The sequence below is a fragment of the Helianthus annuus genome, chromosome 17 (assembly GCF_002127325.2).
Source record: "Helianthus annuus cultivar XRQ/B chromosome 17, HanXRQr2.0-SUNRISE, whole genome shotgun sequence".
Lineage (NCBI taxonomy): Eukaryota > Viridiplantae > Streptophyta > Magnoliopsida > Asterales > Asteraceae > Helianthus > Helianthus annuus.
Window position 1 is genome coordinate 13,273,204 of NC_035449.2, and position 17,400 is coordinate 13,290,603.

Sequence of the window (17,400 nt, forward strand, 5' to 3'; positions counted from 1 at the left end):
TCCACACTTTAACCATTCACGATCGTTATTCCTCTCACGGGCTTGCCCATCACGCCCCCTTGGGGTGGTGTTTCACGCCAAGTCATGCCCCAACTCATGCCACGTGGCATGGACATTAAACCATTACAAATAACCTTATGAAAAGTCTCGAGTTGCAAGTCAAAACAGTTGAACAGGTATTTTAGAAAGTATGGTAAACACATGACGTTTTAGAAAGGAAAATATCTAGATAATAGATATTTACGCTAGAGTGGCGGTGACATCAGTGGTGGTGGTTGGTGCTGGCCCATTTGGTGCAGTTGTAAGTAAATTGAGTAGCAAACAAAAGTTACACGAATGTAGCCCGTTTTTTGAATGCATTCCGGGATATATATGGTCACATGACTCACATACAATGTCTTTCAGTTGTGACATAATGGAAACAACTACAAAGTACCAGAATTGGTTACAACAGGTGGTTAATTACCACTTACAACATGGAGCTAGAAAATGGACGCAGCCGGCCAATAATTAATCTCATTGTACGTCAGCAACACGAATATTAGAACAGCGGTTTCACAGGTTTCTGGGAGATTAATGTTGCAACACTCTTGTACTGTCACAAAGAAAACAATGGTTATCAGACCATAACATAATCAAACTAGATCATGATTCATGATGATGATGGTGATTGGTGAGTAATTTGCAAGGGCGTTTACCTTCTGTTGCTTGTACTTTTGGCGTATAGCAAGGAGAGGACTGGCGTTGTTAAGTTGCAGATCTTGGAGGGCCAGAACCGTAACTTTTAGCTCGGGTGCCTTGTAACTAGTATAATGTTCTAACGTAGCATTCTGCAATCAGTACAAGAATATATGTTTTGGGTAAGTTGTCTGTTTTAAATCTTTATGTTCAATGGGGCGATATATAGTTATTTTTAGATGTGTATATTTTGCGGATAAACGTAAGCAGGAAATAGTAGATAAAAACAAACACTGACCCATGGATCTTCATCCTGATCAAGTGTCCATTTGGCTAAGTATACGGCCGAAGCAGCAATGAGGGACGGTAGGAACTTTACAAAACGGTACTCGATTTGACTTAGCTCGGCTAAATAGTTTGCCAGAAATTCCAACTCTATAACCGGAGCCTGCAATTGAAGGCAATATATGATTTTATACCACTATTCAAATTTTATCATTCTGTTTGTTTCAAATAATTCCTAAAGATTATATTCACTTACCTTGTAAGAACTTTGTGCTGCCAAAAGGAATCTCCTGAAAAATGAAATTGAACAAATTGAGCATGGAAAGACCAAGTAAGTTTGCATACTCAGTTTCACTCATTTCCATTTTGTGGGCCCATCATTATGAATTTAGAGGTGTCAATTTTGTCGGTTCGGTGGGTTTCAGGTTGTCGAACCGTTCAACCAAAACACGACCCATGTATTTATTCGTGTCAAAGACATCAACCCTCATCCACATAAATTGTGTAGCCTGAACACAACCCGTTTAAATCATTTATCAAAATGGGTCAAACGAGTTGTAATCAAGTTGTTAACGAATTTGACATGTTGGTGGGTTGTTATAAATGCGTTAAACTAGTTGACATGTTTAGCCTGCTTAATTAAACGGGTTAATCTTGTCAACCTGAACATGACCCATTTATAAACGGGTAAGATATGGTGACCCAAAACACGATTATTTTCGTGTTGTGTATATGAGACCCATAAAAAATACTTGATATGTTACAGATGAAGACGACAACCTCAGGAACTTTTTGATAGTTGGAACAGAAAGCTGGAAGCTCAATACATCCAGTATTTGATGCTCCATCTCCAATACCTGCTCGTAACAACTTTAGTTATTAACTAATTCTTTAATGTGGACCCTATGATGCTAAGTAGAACATGTGCTTAACATACATCTGCCCTTGTGTAGGTGCTGTCAGTGATGAAACAGAATTCTTCAACCCGTGGAGCACAAATTTCTTCATACTTCCTTAAAACATATAAAGACTGTTTAAAAAAGTTTCTAGAAGTTTTATGTATCTTGATAAAGAAGAGAACTCACGAGGCAACAAGCATGCAGGTTATACCGAGCAACTGGAGTCTGCGTTTTCCGATACATTTCTTAGAGAGATAAATATCTATGAGAGCAACTGTTAGGTAAAATGTTTCTGAAGCTAGTCCATATTCTTCACAGACCTAAATTCAGAGTTCAAACTCTAACAATTAACTACTGACTGAAGAATATAAGGTTAACTGCAATAATATAAACTTTAAGCCGATAGCCTTATACAACGGTAAGACACTGACGATAATATTAAAACTTGCATGCTTCTAAAGTAATAACTAATAAATATAGAAGGCTCAAGAACTAACCTCCACAAGCCAGTCAATAAGAATGCTCCGCATTTCTTGTGTGATTTCCAGTTGCACGGTTTTCATGTAATCAGTGGAGTGCCTCCACTTAAGCTGTAGATAAAACAGGTACTTCATGATAAGTAAAAAAGAAAAGAGATTTTCATAGTTACACAGAACCACACACACGCATGCATACATAGTTACATTCATATATATTTGGACCGAGAGAGTGTGTGGTGTGTTTACCTAAATATAAAAGTTAATACACAGATGGGTCTATGTGGTTTACCAAAATTTTGGATTTGGTCCCCAGCTTTTTCCAAAAGGACACGAATGGTCCCTCTAGTTTGCATTGTGTAATGCATTTGGTCCCTAGCCAACAAATCTAAAGGTTTTAGTAGGTCCAATTTAGGGACTAAATGTGTTACAAAGTGCAAACCACCAAGACCATCCATGTACTTTAGGAAAAAGCTAGGGACTAAATGCATTACAAAGTGCAAACCACAGGAACCATCCATGTACTTTTAGAAAGCTAGGGACCAAATCCAAAATTTTGGTAAACCACAGGGACAATCCGTGTACTTTATTCTATATGTAAGAACTACAGATAAATGATTTCTAAACCTTGCACCTTGTATAGAAGTTTGGTTGGTTTTTTGAGAATACAAAAACTTAAAGACAAAGGAGGTATTAACCAATGAATCGATGTCAACAGCTATTCAGATTTCAGACCTCGTTGGTGCATAAATTGGCATGTATTTCTGCAGCATACAAGCTGCACATTTGAGGACCCTTGTGCTTAGAATCAATATCGATAACAGACTCATCATTCGTAGCTTCCACTTCAACGGTAATTATGCTTTCTCCTGCATTATACAACAATAAAACATTCTGTGATGAGCTTCCATGCCCATAGTGTTTGTCAGATATCCAACTAGAAAGATTCAACTCTAGCATAGTACCAACGCTGACTGTTATATCATTTTCTGATGTTAGCTGTGAATTTGCTTCACATAATTCATTTGCACTCTGTTTGGTTACGGTTTCTGCTGCTTTTGCATTTCTCTTCTGAATCTGAGGGTCCACCGGAATAGATCGTGCCACTTTTTCGTTCTTCTTGACTGCACATCTTTTGACCCGCTTGCTAATCTGACAACAAGCAATACCAACAGAAAATAAATTTTGTATTCTAATTTACAAATATAAAAACTGAAAGCTGCTACAAATATGTACCTGTGCTTTATTTCCATTGGGAACTTTTATGCTGGATTCATTAAATGAGTTGTTAGTGATGTCCTTAAGAACAGCCCTTTTCTTGGCTTGGACCGTAGGGGCAACAACAGTAAGAGGGGCCCGCTTATGATCCTGTTTCGCCACAGGTTGTAGTGGTGGAAGGCCCGCTGATGCCCCAAATACTTTTGCACGTGCTCTAGTAACTCGTCCAGTTGGCCCTTGGATATTAGCAGCAGGTACGTTTTCTATATTCATGTCTCTTTGCCTTGAAGAAGATCGGTGCATGATGTTATATTAACTCGCTTTCCATGAATGCTGCAGCTAAAGCATTTACATTAACGTTAGCAACTATAAACATCCTTATCGTGACACAAATCGCTTGTTATGTGTAACTGTGTCTGTGTTAGAACTGCAAATTGTTTGAACACCCTAATATTCTAGTGTAACTGTGTAAGTATTAGGAACAGAACTATCAATAAATCCATATTGTGTCAAGAACTACATAAACATGTTATTAGTCCATTTTTTTTCCTAAGCAGACACACTACATATTAATTATCAATACATCCACATACAATAGCCAAGACATTATTAATACGGTTTCATCAACCAACGTATTGAGTTACTAAAATCACCAAACACACTAATAACATAAAAACAAAAACAACCTAAAAATATTTTTACTGTTCCCATATCAACTTCCTTCACCAACAGTAAAATCAATCAACATTACCAATTACTGATATCCAATTCCGGTTATATTCTATTCATCAGCGCAAAACTATTGAAAACCAACAATCCAGAGGTATACATAGAGATCAAAAACCTTGATAGAACTCTTCTATGTATCATCACACTATCACAGAACTCTTCTATCTGTATGTAAACGTACTTATACATCTGTTAAAACATTCTTATTTTGCTTGTGACAAGTAAAATGTATATCAAATTAGCGAAAAAGGCAAAAGGACTTTGTAAATTCTATCCCTGCAGTGTTCCGTCAGTTAATGAATCACCATTTATTAGTTTTTCGTGTTATGAATTTACATCGAGATGGTAAACGGGCAACAGGTTGCGCCGCTACCCCTTTTTAATAGCAAAACCCTAACATAAGGTAGATCTCAAGATACTAACAACTTAACAAGCATATAGGCATATAGCATACATTATATTTAAAAGCTTCTTAAAACAGAATCCTAAGTAAGTATAACAAACCCTAAGGCCTCATTTGTTACAACAAAAGTCTAAAATAATCATCATATATTATAAACTAATTCTCCTGTTCAACAAGTATATTTAAATAATGAATCAAGTACAAAACAAAATAGAAGAGCAATCAAAATGTCGTTACCGAAATTCCAAAACAATAAATAAATATCAAAGGAGCGTCAGAACTCTGCTGTTGCTTTCTTCCAAAAAGTCAAATACAGAGGTCGGTCAAACCAGCATAGAAATTAATAACTTATACTCTAAACAATTCTAGAATAAGCATTTCGATCTTATTTTGAAGACGTAAATCGATAACGAAGGACCTAAAGTAGAGAAAACGATAAAATTAGAAATTCAAAACGTCAAACACACGAATGTTGCAGATCTATGCAGCTAATTGAACTTAAACGGATTCAAATCATACAAGTATAGTATATGAATATGCATTTTGAAAGTGAATTAAATGAAATGTGTAAGATGTATGAGCTCACTGTGCGTTTTAGAGCCTCAGGTCAACAATGGCGTGTGAATAGAGCAACCGAGCTAGGGCTCCATTGGAGTGTATCACGTAGAGGAGATATAGATTGATAGATATATAGAGAGAGATAGAGAGAGTTTGAGAGTAAATATATAGAGAGAGAGTGGGAAGTGAAGAGTAGGGGAGCGGGATAGAGGGAGACGGTTCAAACTTGCAAAAATTGCTATCGGCACTCTTTGTTTTACTTCTTCCAGTATGCATCATCACTTTTATTGTGTTCTGGATGCTACTACAAATATACTATGCTACTCATTAATGTCATCATTTAAATTTTATTGTCAACATGTTAGTTAAAAGGTTGTGAAAAAGCTAAAAAAGAAAAGTTAGTGGAGAAAATCTAAGACTAGAAGGTATGGGGGCCGGCTTGGCCCGGCTTGGCCCGGCGCCGGACCCCCACACCGCCCCCCTCTTCCGGCAAGCATCACAACCGGCAACCTCCAGCCGGGTGTGCCGGGCCATCCCCTCCTTCCTCCTCTCACATAACCTATACATACATACATATATATACATAAAGGGGTTCATCCCCCACCCCCCTAGATCCATCCCCTCCAAGCCACTCCTACGTGGCGCCTATGTGGCGGCTCATCCCCTCCAAGCCCATCCAAACCATACCTTCTAGTCTAAGAAGATTAGAGAATTCAAATTTTTTGTTAATTTTTTTCAAATATAACTTTGTTTTTTTCTTAAACAACTTTAAACTGAGCTATGATGTTGGCCTAGTTAAGGTGGGCGACGGCCCAAAGCCCAAAATTTTAAATTTTTGGAAATATATTTTAGAGTAAACTTCTATTGTGTTTCCTGTGGTTTGGTGGTTTTAACGTTTTTGCCTCAAACCTTTAAAAATGGACATTTTACTCACTGGTCTATACAAGCTATCTCTATTATACTCCCCGCCTCAAACGTCGTTCATTTCAACTGTTAAAGGACTGTCACATGCCCCTCATGTGAGGGGCAAATCTGTCATTTCCAAACCCTGATATTTATAAACCATTTAAAATCCCTAAGTTCAGTATTATAGTCTTGATTCCCCCAAAACGATGTCGTCTGAACCAAACCCTAAATCAACAAAACCAGAACCTGAACCAGCACTATTCAAATCAAAATTAACATAATCTTCCCACTGATCAATCGATCGCTTATCAAACGCACGCCGAATCATTCCCTGCACGTGATCATAATAATATTCGGAAACCCTAGGTGGATCGGTGACGTCATCGTCGGAATAATGGTTGAAGATGTCGTCTTCTTCTTCTTCGTCTGAAACCTTAGAGAATGGATCGTCGTCTTGAACGGTGTCGTCTAGGATGTTGATGCGGTCGTCGTTGGAGGTACGGTCTTCGGGATTGGAGTATTCGAGGAGAGGGTTGGAGGTGAGGTCGGAGTGGTGGTGGTGGGGGTGTGGTAGTTGGTGGGATATGAGGCGGATGTAGTGTAACACCCCGTGTTTGTTTCGCTCGGCCGTCCACCAGTCTAGAGATCGGGACTGGAAAACGCCGATTGCATTTAGGGTACGGAGATTTTCAGGACAGCCGCTTTGGCGCAGAGTGACTTCAATCGAATCAAACCATTGAAACATGGCGGTAGGGTCATCTTCTCCAGTAAACTCTTTTGGTCCGCATGCCTTGAACTGTTTGAAACTGAAAACGGTCTTGTTAGCATCCTTAGGTGTAACACCCCAAAAATGTTTACTTAATAAGTTAAAGTTTATTTAAAAACTTGACTTAGTTAGTGGGATTTAATTTGCATGATATAAATGATAAAGGGGTGAAGTTTAAAACTAAATAAGTAAAGGAACTTGAGGGACTAAAGTTGTAACATGTCAAAATTAAAGTTAATTAAATTTAAAAAAAAGAGTTAAAAACCCACACACACTCTGTGCGTGGGTTCTGGACGATCGAACAGAAGACAAGGGTTGAAACCCTAGCATCAAGAAATCAAGCAATTTAGCTTGAATCAAAGGAAAAATTCGATGCATGATTCCCTAAACTCGAGTAGCTAACCTCAATTTCCGAAGTGGTAAGTTTAATTTTCTGGAATCATGATTTGTAGGATGAAGAGTTCAACCCAATTTCGAATTCTTGTATCAAATATGAGAAATCTGAGTTAGGATTACTTTCTAGAACAAGAATTATGTTTGATTTTAGGTTATTTGAACGATTCTTGTAAAAACCCACTTCAAGAAAAACTGTGTTATGAATAGGATGATCAAAGTAGTTATAATCATGTGAAATCTTGAAATATGATGATGTTGTAATGCTTGAATCTTAGAAAATTTATGTGGGATAAAAGAAAGATATGAACATGGATTGATTGTTGATGAGTTATAAAGATGAACTAGTAGGATTCATGCTTTGTATACTTGTGCATAATGCTTGTAAATACAATGCCCACCAAGTGTTCGATGAAATGCTTAAGAGAATAAATATGTGTAATTTGGAAGATGATGGAATGAAATTTAGTTGTACTAAATAAATGGATGAATGTGTTGATATAGGAGTGAAAGAAGAAGGTTCGAACGCTAGGAAATCGGAAGGATCACAAGACCAAGGTATGATCATTCGCATACAAAACTTACTTAATTTTTGTTAGTATTCATGTAAACAACCATTGTTGAAATGTTTATGGTGATTAGTAAGTAGCTAGCAAATCCCTTGCGGATTTGGTTATGATAATGAAAGTTATGATAAGCTATGCAAGTCGACCGGTTCTAGTTGAACAAGTCGAGTTAGAATAAGCTACCATCCGTTTTGAATGGGTGGTCATGAATGCTATGACGAAAGCTTGAAGTTTAATCCGTTATACGGATGGAAAGAAAGAATTATGTTGAAAGCAATTAACCCGATGTTACCGGGTCGTAATGTCACAACCCCCGATCCCTATCTCCCGGGAACGGGCGGCCGTGAACCAGTTTCGGTGGTATCACATTTTATTTATCCAATTTGGCAGCGGAAATTTTCATCAGGATCGTAGTTAGGAAATATTTAATCAGAGTAAACCACCACGTTTATAATATTAAACATATGGGTAAAAACCCAAGTTTTCAATACACACGTTTCATAGGAATAAATCCTATTTATTTAATAAAACATCCATTTTATTCTTAGGTAACTTTATTGCCACTTTTTCCAAGCCTTCAGTGCTGTCCAGCTGGCTTCTATTTGGCTTTCACATATTGTTACCTGAAACGCGTTTTAAAAACATTTTTGTCAGTGGGAAATACTGGTGAGTGAATCCCAGTTTAATCAAGTTTAAGTAAAAACCAATTTGCAGTATTGAGGGCACATCCGCAATTACATTTGTATCCAAGACATCACAATTAACATCAGTGGTACGGTCATACTCAACATATGGGATGTTACCACGCCAGTAACCAATTTTGTATACAAAACCCCAACATACCCACTATAATTGTATTCTTTACAAATACTCAATAACTGTCATTTGCATGGAAAGGTATTTAAGGTTTTGTAAAAACAGTTAACAAAAAGGAGATTACTCACATTGCTGTTTTAGGTTTTTCGTAAGGGTTTCCTGGAGATAATCTATAAATTACACAAATGCACGTGTGTTAGTATAATAACCCATTTTAACATTAGTAATACCCTCCCCGAGACGGCATTCCAACGACTACGTCGGGCAGAACCACGACAGCCGTTACGGAACCCTAGATCAATCGGGCAGCGTATCTAATACGTCTCCAGGGGTTATAATACTTACATCGTAGCAGAACCTCGCTATTTTAGGGGGTATTGGACTCGGGTATAATGCCCACTATTTAAAAGCTAGAGAGAAAGAAAGAAATTTGAGCGAAACTGACTGAAGGCCGTTGCCCTCTATTTATAGTTGTGAAATCGCGTTCCCACGCGGCCCGCGTGGAGTTTGGCCAGGCCTTACGCGGCCCGCGTTGACCCAAAGTCAACGTATAGCTTGTTCCGGTCATCACCTAGGGTTGACACGAGTTGGACACGTGGCCGCACCGGGTCACGCCACAATTCCAGACACTCGCGGCCCGCATGGACTTAACCCACCATGTACGCGGCCCGCATCAACTTGTGTTTTAGGAAAAGTCTGGTTAAACACTCTCGCGGCCCGCGTTAACTTGAGGTGAGGCCCTACGCGGCCCGCCTCAACTTAAAGATTATTGTTTTTTATTTGTTTTATATAATATAATCTATTTTGGGGCTCGGTTTTCACATACGGGGTACATATAAAGACACATAGATACATTTAAAGATATATTAGGGTCTCGGAATTATTATGAGGATGTCTGTTTTACCGAGGGTTGTTATATCCTCCCCACCTTGTTTTAGAGCTCGTCCTCGAGATCTACTGGAACAAGTGTGGATATTTCTTTTGCATTTCGGATTCAAGCTCCCACGTGTACTCGGGTCCTCTTTTGGAGTCCCACTTTACTTTGACCAGAACCAATCTCTTATGCTTGAGATTTTTAACTTTCCTATCTTCAATTTGTAGAGGCTTCTCCACAAACTTGAGTTGCTCATTAACCTCTATATCCTTAAGAGGTACTACGAGTGATTCATCAGCTAAACACTTTTTAAGATTAGATACATGAAACACATCATGTATTCCTGCCATTTCCTCTGGCAGTCGTAGCTGATAAGCTACAGGTCCTATTCTTCGGATAATTTCAAAAGGTCCAATATACCTGGGACTAAGCTTTCCTCTTTTGATGAATCTTACCACTCCTTTCCAGGGAGAGACTTTCAATAACACTTTATCTCCCACTTGAAATTCTAATGGTTTGCGTCTGTTATCAGCATAGCTCTTTTGGCGATCACGTGCTGTTTTCAGTCGTTCCTTGACTTGAATGATTTTATCAGTTGTTTCTTGTACTATCTCAGGTCCAGATAATTGTTTTTCCCCAATTTCTGCCCAACAGACTGGGGTTCTGCACTTTCGTCCATAAAGTGCTTCGAATGGTGCAGCATTGATACTTGTGTGATAACTGTTATTATAAGAAAATTCTATTAAAGGTAAGTGTTCGTCCCAGTTACCTCCAAAATCAATTACACAAGCTCTAAGCATGTCCTCCATTGTCTGAATTGTCCTTTCACTTTGTCCGTCTGTTTGAGGATGATAAGCTGTGCTTAGATTTAACCTGGTTCCCATTGCTTTTTGGAAACTTGACCAAAAATGAGAAGTAAAACGGCTATCTCTATCAGAAACAATTGATAAAGGAATGCCATGTAATGAAACAATTTCATTTACATACAATTTGGCTAATTGTTCCATACTAAAGGTTTCCTTCATTGATAAGAAATGAGCTGACTTGGTTAATCTATCTACAATCACCCAGATTGTATCATTACCTTTCCTTGTTTTAGGCAATTTGGTAACAAAATCCATTGTTATCCATTCCCATTTCCAAACTGGTATTTCTAATTGTTGTAACAAACCTGAGGGTTTCTGATGTTCAGCTTTAACTTGTGAGCAAGTTAAACATTTAGAAACATAAGCTGCTACATCCTTTTTCATTCCTATCCACCAGAAATTTTTCCTTAAATCCTGGTACATTTTATCACTTCCTGGATGCATCGTATATTTAGACTTATGGGCTTCTTCTAATATACGGTGACGTAAATTTCCTAATTTAGGTATCCACATTCTCTTTTGATGGAATCTCCAAATTCCATCTGTTCCTTGTTCTAATTCTTTAATCATTCCTTTTAATTTTTCAGTATCCTCCTTGATTACTAATTCTTGTGCTTTTCTAATTTGATTGTTTAAATCTACTTGTAGATTTAATTTAAGAGAACGTACCCTTTTTGGCTTTTCGTGATATTTTCGACTTAAAGCATCAGCCACCACATTTGCTTTTCCTGCATGATACTGGATATCACAATCATAATCACTAAGCAATTCCATCCAACGTCTCTGTCTCATATTCAACTCTTTTTGCCCGAAGACATATCTTAAACTCTTATGATCTGTGAATATGGTAAACTTACTACCATAAAGATAATGTCTCCAAATCTTAAGGGCAAAAATTATGGCTCCTAATTCCAAATCATGGGTTGAATAATTTCCTTCATGACTCTTAAGTTGTCTAGATGCATAAGCTATAACCTTTTGATGTTGCATCAATACGCATCCATAACCTAATTTAGAAGCGTCACAAAAGACTACAAAGTCTTCAGTTCCTTCTGGTAATGCTAGTATCGGTGCATGGGTTAATCTTTGCTTAAGGATTCTAAAGGCTTCTTCTTGTTTTGGTCCCCATTCAAACTTAACAGATTTACAGGTTAGCTTAGTTAAAGGAATGGCTATTCTAGAAAAATCTCGAATAAATCTTCTATAATAACCGGCCAATCCTAAGAAACTTCTAACTTCAGTTGGTGACTCTGGGGTTTTCCATTTGGTAATTGCCTCGATTTTCGTTGGATCTACATGAATTCCTTCATGATTAACCAAATGTCCGAGAAATTGCACTTGTTCTAACCAAAACTCACACTTTGAAAACTTAGCATAAAGCTTTTCTTTTCTTAATAAACTTAAAAGTAAGTGCAAGTGCTTTGCATGCTCATCTTTACTTTTAGAGTAAATTAGAATATCATCTATGAAGACAATTATGAATTTATCCAAATATGGCTTACATATTCGGTTCATCATGTCCATAAATGCGGCTGGGGCATTGGTTAAACCAAATGGCATGACAGTAAATTCATAATGACCATACCTTGTTCTGAATGCGGTTTTAGGAATATCCTCTTCCTGTACCTTTAATTGATGATATCCTGATCTTAAATCGATTTTAGAGAAAAATCGAGCTCCTTGAAGTTGATCAAACAAATCATCGATCCTCGGTAATGGGTACCGATTCTTAATCGTGACTTTGTTCAATTCCCGGTAGTCAATGCACATACGCATTGATCCGTCCTTCTTTTTAACAAATAAAATCGGCGCTCCCCATGGCGATGAGCTTGGCTGTATGAATCCCTTCTCCAACAACTCGTCTAGTTGTTTCTTCAGTTCTTGCATTTCAGCGGGTGCTAAACGGTAAGGTGCTTTGGCAATTGGTGCTGTTCCTGGTAACAGATGGATTCTGAATTCCACTTCCCTGTCTGGCGGTAGTCCTGGCAATTCTTCTGGAAAAACATCTGAAAATTGGGACACTACTGGAATATCTTTTACTTCTTTTCCTTTAGTGTTAGTGATTATTGAAATCAAATACACTATAGATCCTTTCCTTATACAACTTGCAGTTTTCATCACAGAGATGAATTTAGTGGATCTAAAAGGTCTATCTCCTTTAATTGAGATCTTTTCACCTCTTGGTGATTTTAATTGAATTGTCTTTTGATCACACAAAATGCTGGCTTTATTGGCTATTAACCAATCCATTCCTAATACTACATCAAATCCAACCAGATTCATTGGGTAAAGGTTTGCCATAAATTTTTGATTAAAAATTTCTATTCTTGCTCCCTGCAAGATTTCAGAAATCTTAACAGTTTCTCCATTTGCGGTTTCCACTAGACATTCTTGTGGTAGTTTAGTTAATGATTGATTTAGGAGTTTGCAAAACGAAGTATTAATAAAACTTTGGTTTGCACCAGAGTCAAATAATACTTTAGCAAAAATATCATTAACTAAAAACGTACCAGCAATGACGTCTGGAATCATCCTGGCTTCCTCTGTAGTTAGCACGAATGCTCTGGCATTTTTAGGATTTTTGTTGGTTGCAGCTGGAGCCAATTTCGGACAGTTTGTCCTAATGTGACCTTTTTCCCCACAATTGAAACACATTCCATTACTGGATTTCTTCTTGCAATTCTCTTCCTTGTGTCCTGGGGCCTTGCAAAAATTACAGTAAGTAGAGCATCTTCCAGAATGCTTCTTTCTGCAGGCTTTGCAGTAGGGTGCAGAGGTAGAACCTACATTCCTACGATTGGAATTCCCAGAACGGAATTCTTGAGTAAACCTTTGGGTTAGGTTTCTCCTCTGGTCTTCTTCTCTAGTACGGATTAACTCATCTGTCAAGGTATTGGCTAGTTCTACAGCTTCCTCTATGGTTTGGGGTCTAGCTGCCTTGACTACATGTCTAATTTCTCCAATTAATCCCCAGATGTAACGGGAGATTAATACCGGTTCAGGTGATGCAAGGGTAGGTACTATTCTAGCATATTCAAAGAATGTGGTAGTGTAACCCTTACTATCTACCCCGGTCATTCTTAGATTCAGAAACTTATTTGCTATCTGTTCTTTTTCATTGGGAGGGCAGAATTTCCTTTCTACCATGTTCTTGAATTCTTCCCATTCCATATTATAAATCCTATCACTTCCTCTGGATTGGAGGATAGTGTTCCACCATTCTAAGGCTGCATTTTTAAACAGATTTGAAGCAAACATTATTTTATCTTCTTCAGCACACTTGCTTATTTTCAGAACTGCCTCAGTTTTCTCTATCCAGCGTAAAGCTACAATGGGTCCTTCATTGCCCGAGAATTCTATTGGTTTGCAGGACCAGAATTCCTTGTAAGAACAACCATGTGGCATGGTTCTTCTTCTTTTGGGAACGGGCGCTTGAAGTATGGGTCCATTGTTCACGCTGTTTTCGGGTTCAGTTGGTCGCTTACTGCTATGCTTACTTTTATTATTCGCTTCCTGAACTGTTTGAATAATAAAGGGCATTGCATCTATAATTCCTTGTGCCACTATATGCTGAACGGCACTATTATCCATTTGGTTTCCGTTGTTATTATTGTCCGAATTCTCATTAACCACGTTAATGTTACTCTGGTTATCGTTATTCAGATTTTCTTGATTTCCCGCGTCGGCCATCTGAATTTTAAACATTTACCAAATATTAATATCACAATTAATATTTGAATATATCCAATCACATAACACGCACGTTTAACCAAAAACGTCGAGCATTGCGACTTTTACTCTATTTATATAGTATGTATCAATACACACCAGTACAGAAATAAAAATTACAGTACCGACTGAAATGTAAAGCTACAATACTAATAGTATGCATCCGTAGTTTTTTTTTTTTTCTAACACATACACACATATATTATTATATTATTATTATTATTATTACTACTACCGTATCGTTATCACGTTTACTGATATGGATTCATCCAGAAATCCATATTACGCTCATCGTATTTCCATACGAGGCGTTCTCCCACCTGTCGCATACGATCACTGCTTTCTAAAATTTCCTCCCCAAAAGTCCTAAGTTCCTGGACATTTTCTGCACTCATTGGGGGTGCAGGTTCTAGGACTGGGTTTGGAAACTGAGGTATGGGTTCCTGATACGGAGGCATAGGGGCCTGGTATGGGTATGGATTCTCTAAAATTTCCCTAACATATGCGTCACTAATGTTGTAGGGATCATGAGGATCTAACCCTGGATAAGCTCCTAAGTTGGGTATTGGCACATTTTCCTGAATTGGGTTTTGTTGCACGTAGTCCCTAACATCGTCCCACCAGGGGTCGTAGTTGTTTGGGTCTAAAGGATCAGGTGCAGGTACCCTAGGTATCTCCTCCGGGTTGAAATCAGGCATTTCTATCTGGTCTTCTATTTCCATGGGTTGATCAGGATTTTGTGGTTGGGGTGCTAGCATTTGTTCCAGGTTTGGGTCGGCAGCAGTGGTTGCTAAAATATGGATATTAGCGATACCCCTATTGAGCATATCCTGATTATAAGCATCAGTTTCTCTTTTTGCTGCGGCTAACACTCGCTGTTCCTGCAACTTTTTCATTCTTTTCCTACGCTCGTGCGCTCCCCTACTGAACCATCCCCTCTTTTTCTGAGGAAATGGCTCTTCAGACTGAGCCTTAAACACAAAGATTCCTTCTTCTGTGTCAGCAGAATACCCTGAGAGGGCAGGCTGAGAAGAGGAGGTGCCTTCGCTCCTAGGCGAACCAGACAGTTGACGATAGGCGTCAGAAGGTCCTTGGTCACTCATACTGTAAACTAACAAATAGTCAGATAACACATAGCAAGAAATACAATTATACACGTATTTCCATAATTTATTTCCTAACACTTTGAATTTTGATGTCAGCATAACACTTCTGTGGCTGAATCAGTGGCATAGCTCTGATACCACCTTCTGTCACAACCCCCGATCCCTATCTCCCGGGAACGGGCGGCCGTGAACCAGTTTCGGTGGTATCACATTTTATTTATCCAATTTGGCAGCGGAAATTTTCATCAGGATCGTAGTTAGGAAATATTTAATCAGAGTAAACCACCACGTTTATAATATTAAACATATGGGTAAAAACCTAAGTTTTCAATACACACGTTTCATAGGAATAAATCCTATTTATTTAATAAAAACATCCATTTTATTCTTAGGTAACTTTATTGCCACTTTTTCCAAGCCTTCAGTGCTGTCCAGCTGGCTTCTATTTGGCTTTCACATATTGTTACCTGAAACGCGTTTTAAAAACATTTTTGTCAGTGGGAAATACTGGTGAGTTAATCCTTCTTTTTATATGCTCATTTTTGTGAGTAAACCTTTTGTTGAATGTTTTTACAAAACCTCACTTAATTAAATATATACAAAGCAGTTATTGAGTATTTGTAAAGAATACAATTATAGTGGATATGTTGGGGTTTTGTATACAAAATTGGTTACTGGCGTGGTAACATCCCATATGTTGAGTATGACCGTACCACTGATGTTAATTGTGATGTCTTGGATACAAATGTAATTGCGGATGTGCCCTCAATACTGCAAATTGGTTTTTACTTAAACTTGATTAAACTGGGATTCACTCACCAGTATTTCCCACTGACAAAAATGTTTTTAAAACGCGTTTCAGGTAACAATATGTGAAAGCCAAATAGAAGCCAGCTGGACAGCACTGAAGGCTTGGAAAAAGTGGCAATAAAGTTACCTAAGAATAAAATGGATGTTTTTATTAAATAAATAGGATTTATTCCTATGAAACGTGTGTATTGAAAACTTGGGTTTTTACCCATATGTTTAATATTATAAACGTGGTGGTTTACTCTGATTAAATATTTCCTAACTACGATCCTGATGAAAATTTCCGCTGCCAAATTGGATAAATAAAATGTGATACCACCGAAACTGGTTCACGGCCGCCCGTTCCCGGGAGATAGGGATCGGGGGTTGTGACACGTAAGTGTATGCTTAAATCTCGTTATGAGAGTATATGCCATACCCATTTAATTGGGTAATCGAATGCGTAAGAGTAATGAAAGTACCTAAACGAACGGAACTAAATTGATGGTATTGTAAGTGTAACATGTATAATGACTAACTTTTGAAGCTTGTTGTTGAATGTAGGTAATTCCTCAATTTAGGCGACTTGGAGAATTGGAGCGAGCACATGTTCATGATATGTCATACCAAACGCTTCCGCTAGTTGCACTAATGTTTTGGGTCAAAATTTCTATTTTGTACAACTTGTTAGTAGACATATATTTTAACGCTTGATGCCTAGGTTTTTAGTAGTGCCTTGTCGAACAATTTGTAGAATGGTATTTGTCTTTCTTATGTTTAAAACAGGGGTATATCCGTTTTACGGACGGGTCATGCCCAAATTTTGTTAAAATCATGTGTTAATGTTACTAGCGTTTTTACCTTTTAAGTTGTGAAAGATTTGTACATTTTAAAAGTTTATGTTTCTAGCGTCTTTTGGATGTCAATTCTTCTAGACGCAAATATGGACGTTTCAAGTTGGTATCAGAGCCTAGGTTTGAGGGATTCGAGCAAGAGTAATAGTGCTTGAACTCAAACCGATGGCTCGTGCAAAAGTGTGCTCGCTCCGAGATCGCCAATGAGGTAAAATTCTAAATATTCGTTTAATATGAGTATGCATAGCATGTTACGGTGTAAGTTTTAAGATTAAGTATGCTAAAAAGTGATAATGCGGGTAAAATGAGAAGTCCTTGGGTCCGTGTAGCTGAAAATGGACACGGAGAATGATCGGAACAGCCAAAATAAGGTCCAGCACCGTTTAAGCAGAGGAGAGGTCGTCGCCGACGGGCCTCTGGCCGTCGCCGACGCCCCCCATGTTGCCGACACCTTGATTTCCTGTCTACGGGTAAAAGTGGCCAACGCCA

At 38.1% G+C, this 17,400-nt stretch overlaps 1 protein-coding gene and 1 long non-coding RNA gene across 3 annotated transcripts; one reads left to right on the forward strand and one right to left on the reverse strand.

Annotated features, from left to right (window-relative positions):
* Nucleotides 1–315: 315 nt before the first annotated feature.
* Nucleotides 316–5,434, reverse strand: LOC110921977 (cyclin-A2-2). 2 transcript variants are annotated; one of them, XM_022166299.2, is made up of 12 exons: nucleotides 5,275–5,434; nucleotides 3,575–3,889; nucleotides 3,304–3,490; nucleotides 3,074–3,207; nucleotides 2,360–2,452; nucleotides 2,049–2,182; nucleotides 1,901–1,976; nucleotides 1,744–1,820; nucleotides 1,220–1,253; nucleotides 977–1,126; nucleotides 699–830; nucleotides 316–595 (listed from the first exon to the last, which is right to left on the reverse strand). In XM_022166299.2, exons 2-12 carry the CDS (start codon nucleotides 3,857–3,859, stop codon nucleotides 542–544), a joined length of 1,356 nt encoding a protein of 451 aa, XP_022021991.1. In that variant the 5' UTR covers nucleotides 3,860–3,889; nucleotides 5,275–5,434; the 3' UTR covers nucleotides 316–541. The 2 variants fall into 2 exon arrangements, with proteins under 2 accessions (XP_022021991.1, XP_022021989.1); XM_022166297.2 differs by having other exon boundaries at nucleotides 3,575–3,895; nucleotides 5,275–5,433.
* A 1,772-nt stretch (nucleotides 5,435–7,206) lies between these two features.
* LOC110925701 lies at nucleotides 7,207–16,904 on the forward strand. The gene is made up of 3 exons (XR_002584676.2): nucleotides 7,207–7,337; nucleotides 7,816–7,869; nucleotides 16,622–16,904. It is a non-coding gene; the product is annotated as an uncharacterized LOC110925701 (long non-coding RNA).
* Nucleotides 16,905–17,400: the final 496 nt, after the last annotated feature.

Excerpts from the sequence above, each read along its gene's own strand:
- LOC110921977 (XM_022166299.2), bottom strand. The coding sequence starts at position 3,859 with ATGCACCGATCTTCTTCAAGGCAAAGAGACATGAATATAGAAAACGTA. Across the intron at positions 1,977-2,048 it reads ACCTGCATGCTTGTTGCCTC|GAAGTATGAAGAAATTTGTG; the intron begins GTGAGTTCTCTT and ends ATATGTTTTAAG. Across the intron at positions 1,127-1,219 it reads CAGCACAAAGTTCTTACAAG|GCTCCGGTTATAGAGTTGGA; the intron begins GTAAGTGAATAT and ends CTTCAATTGCAG.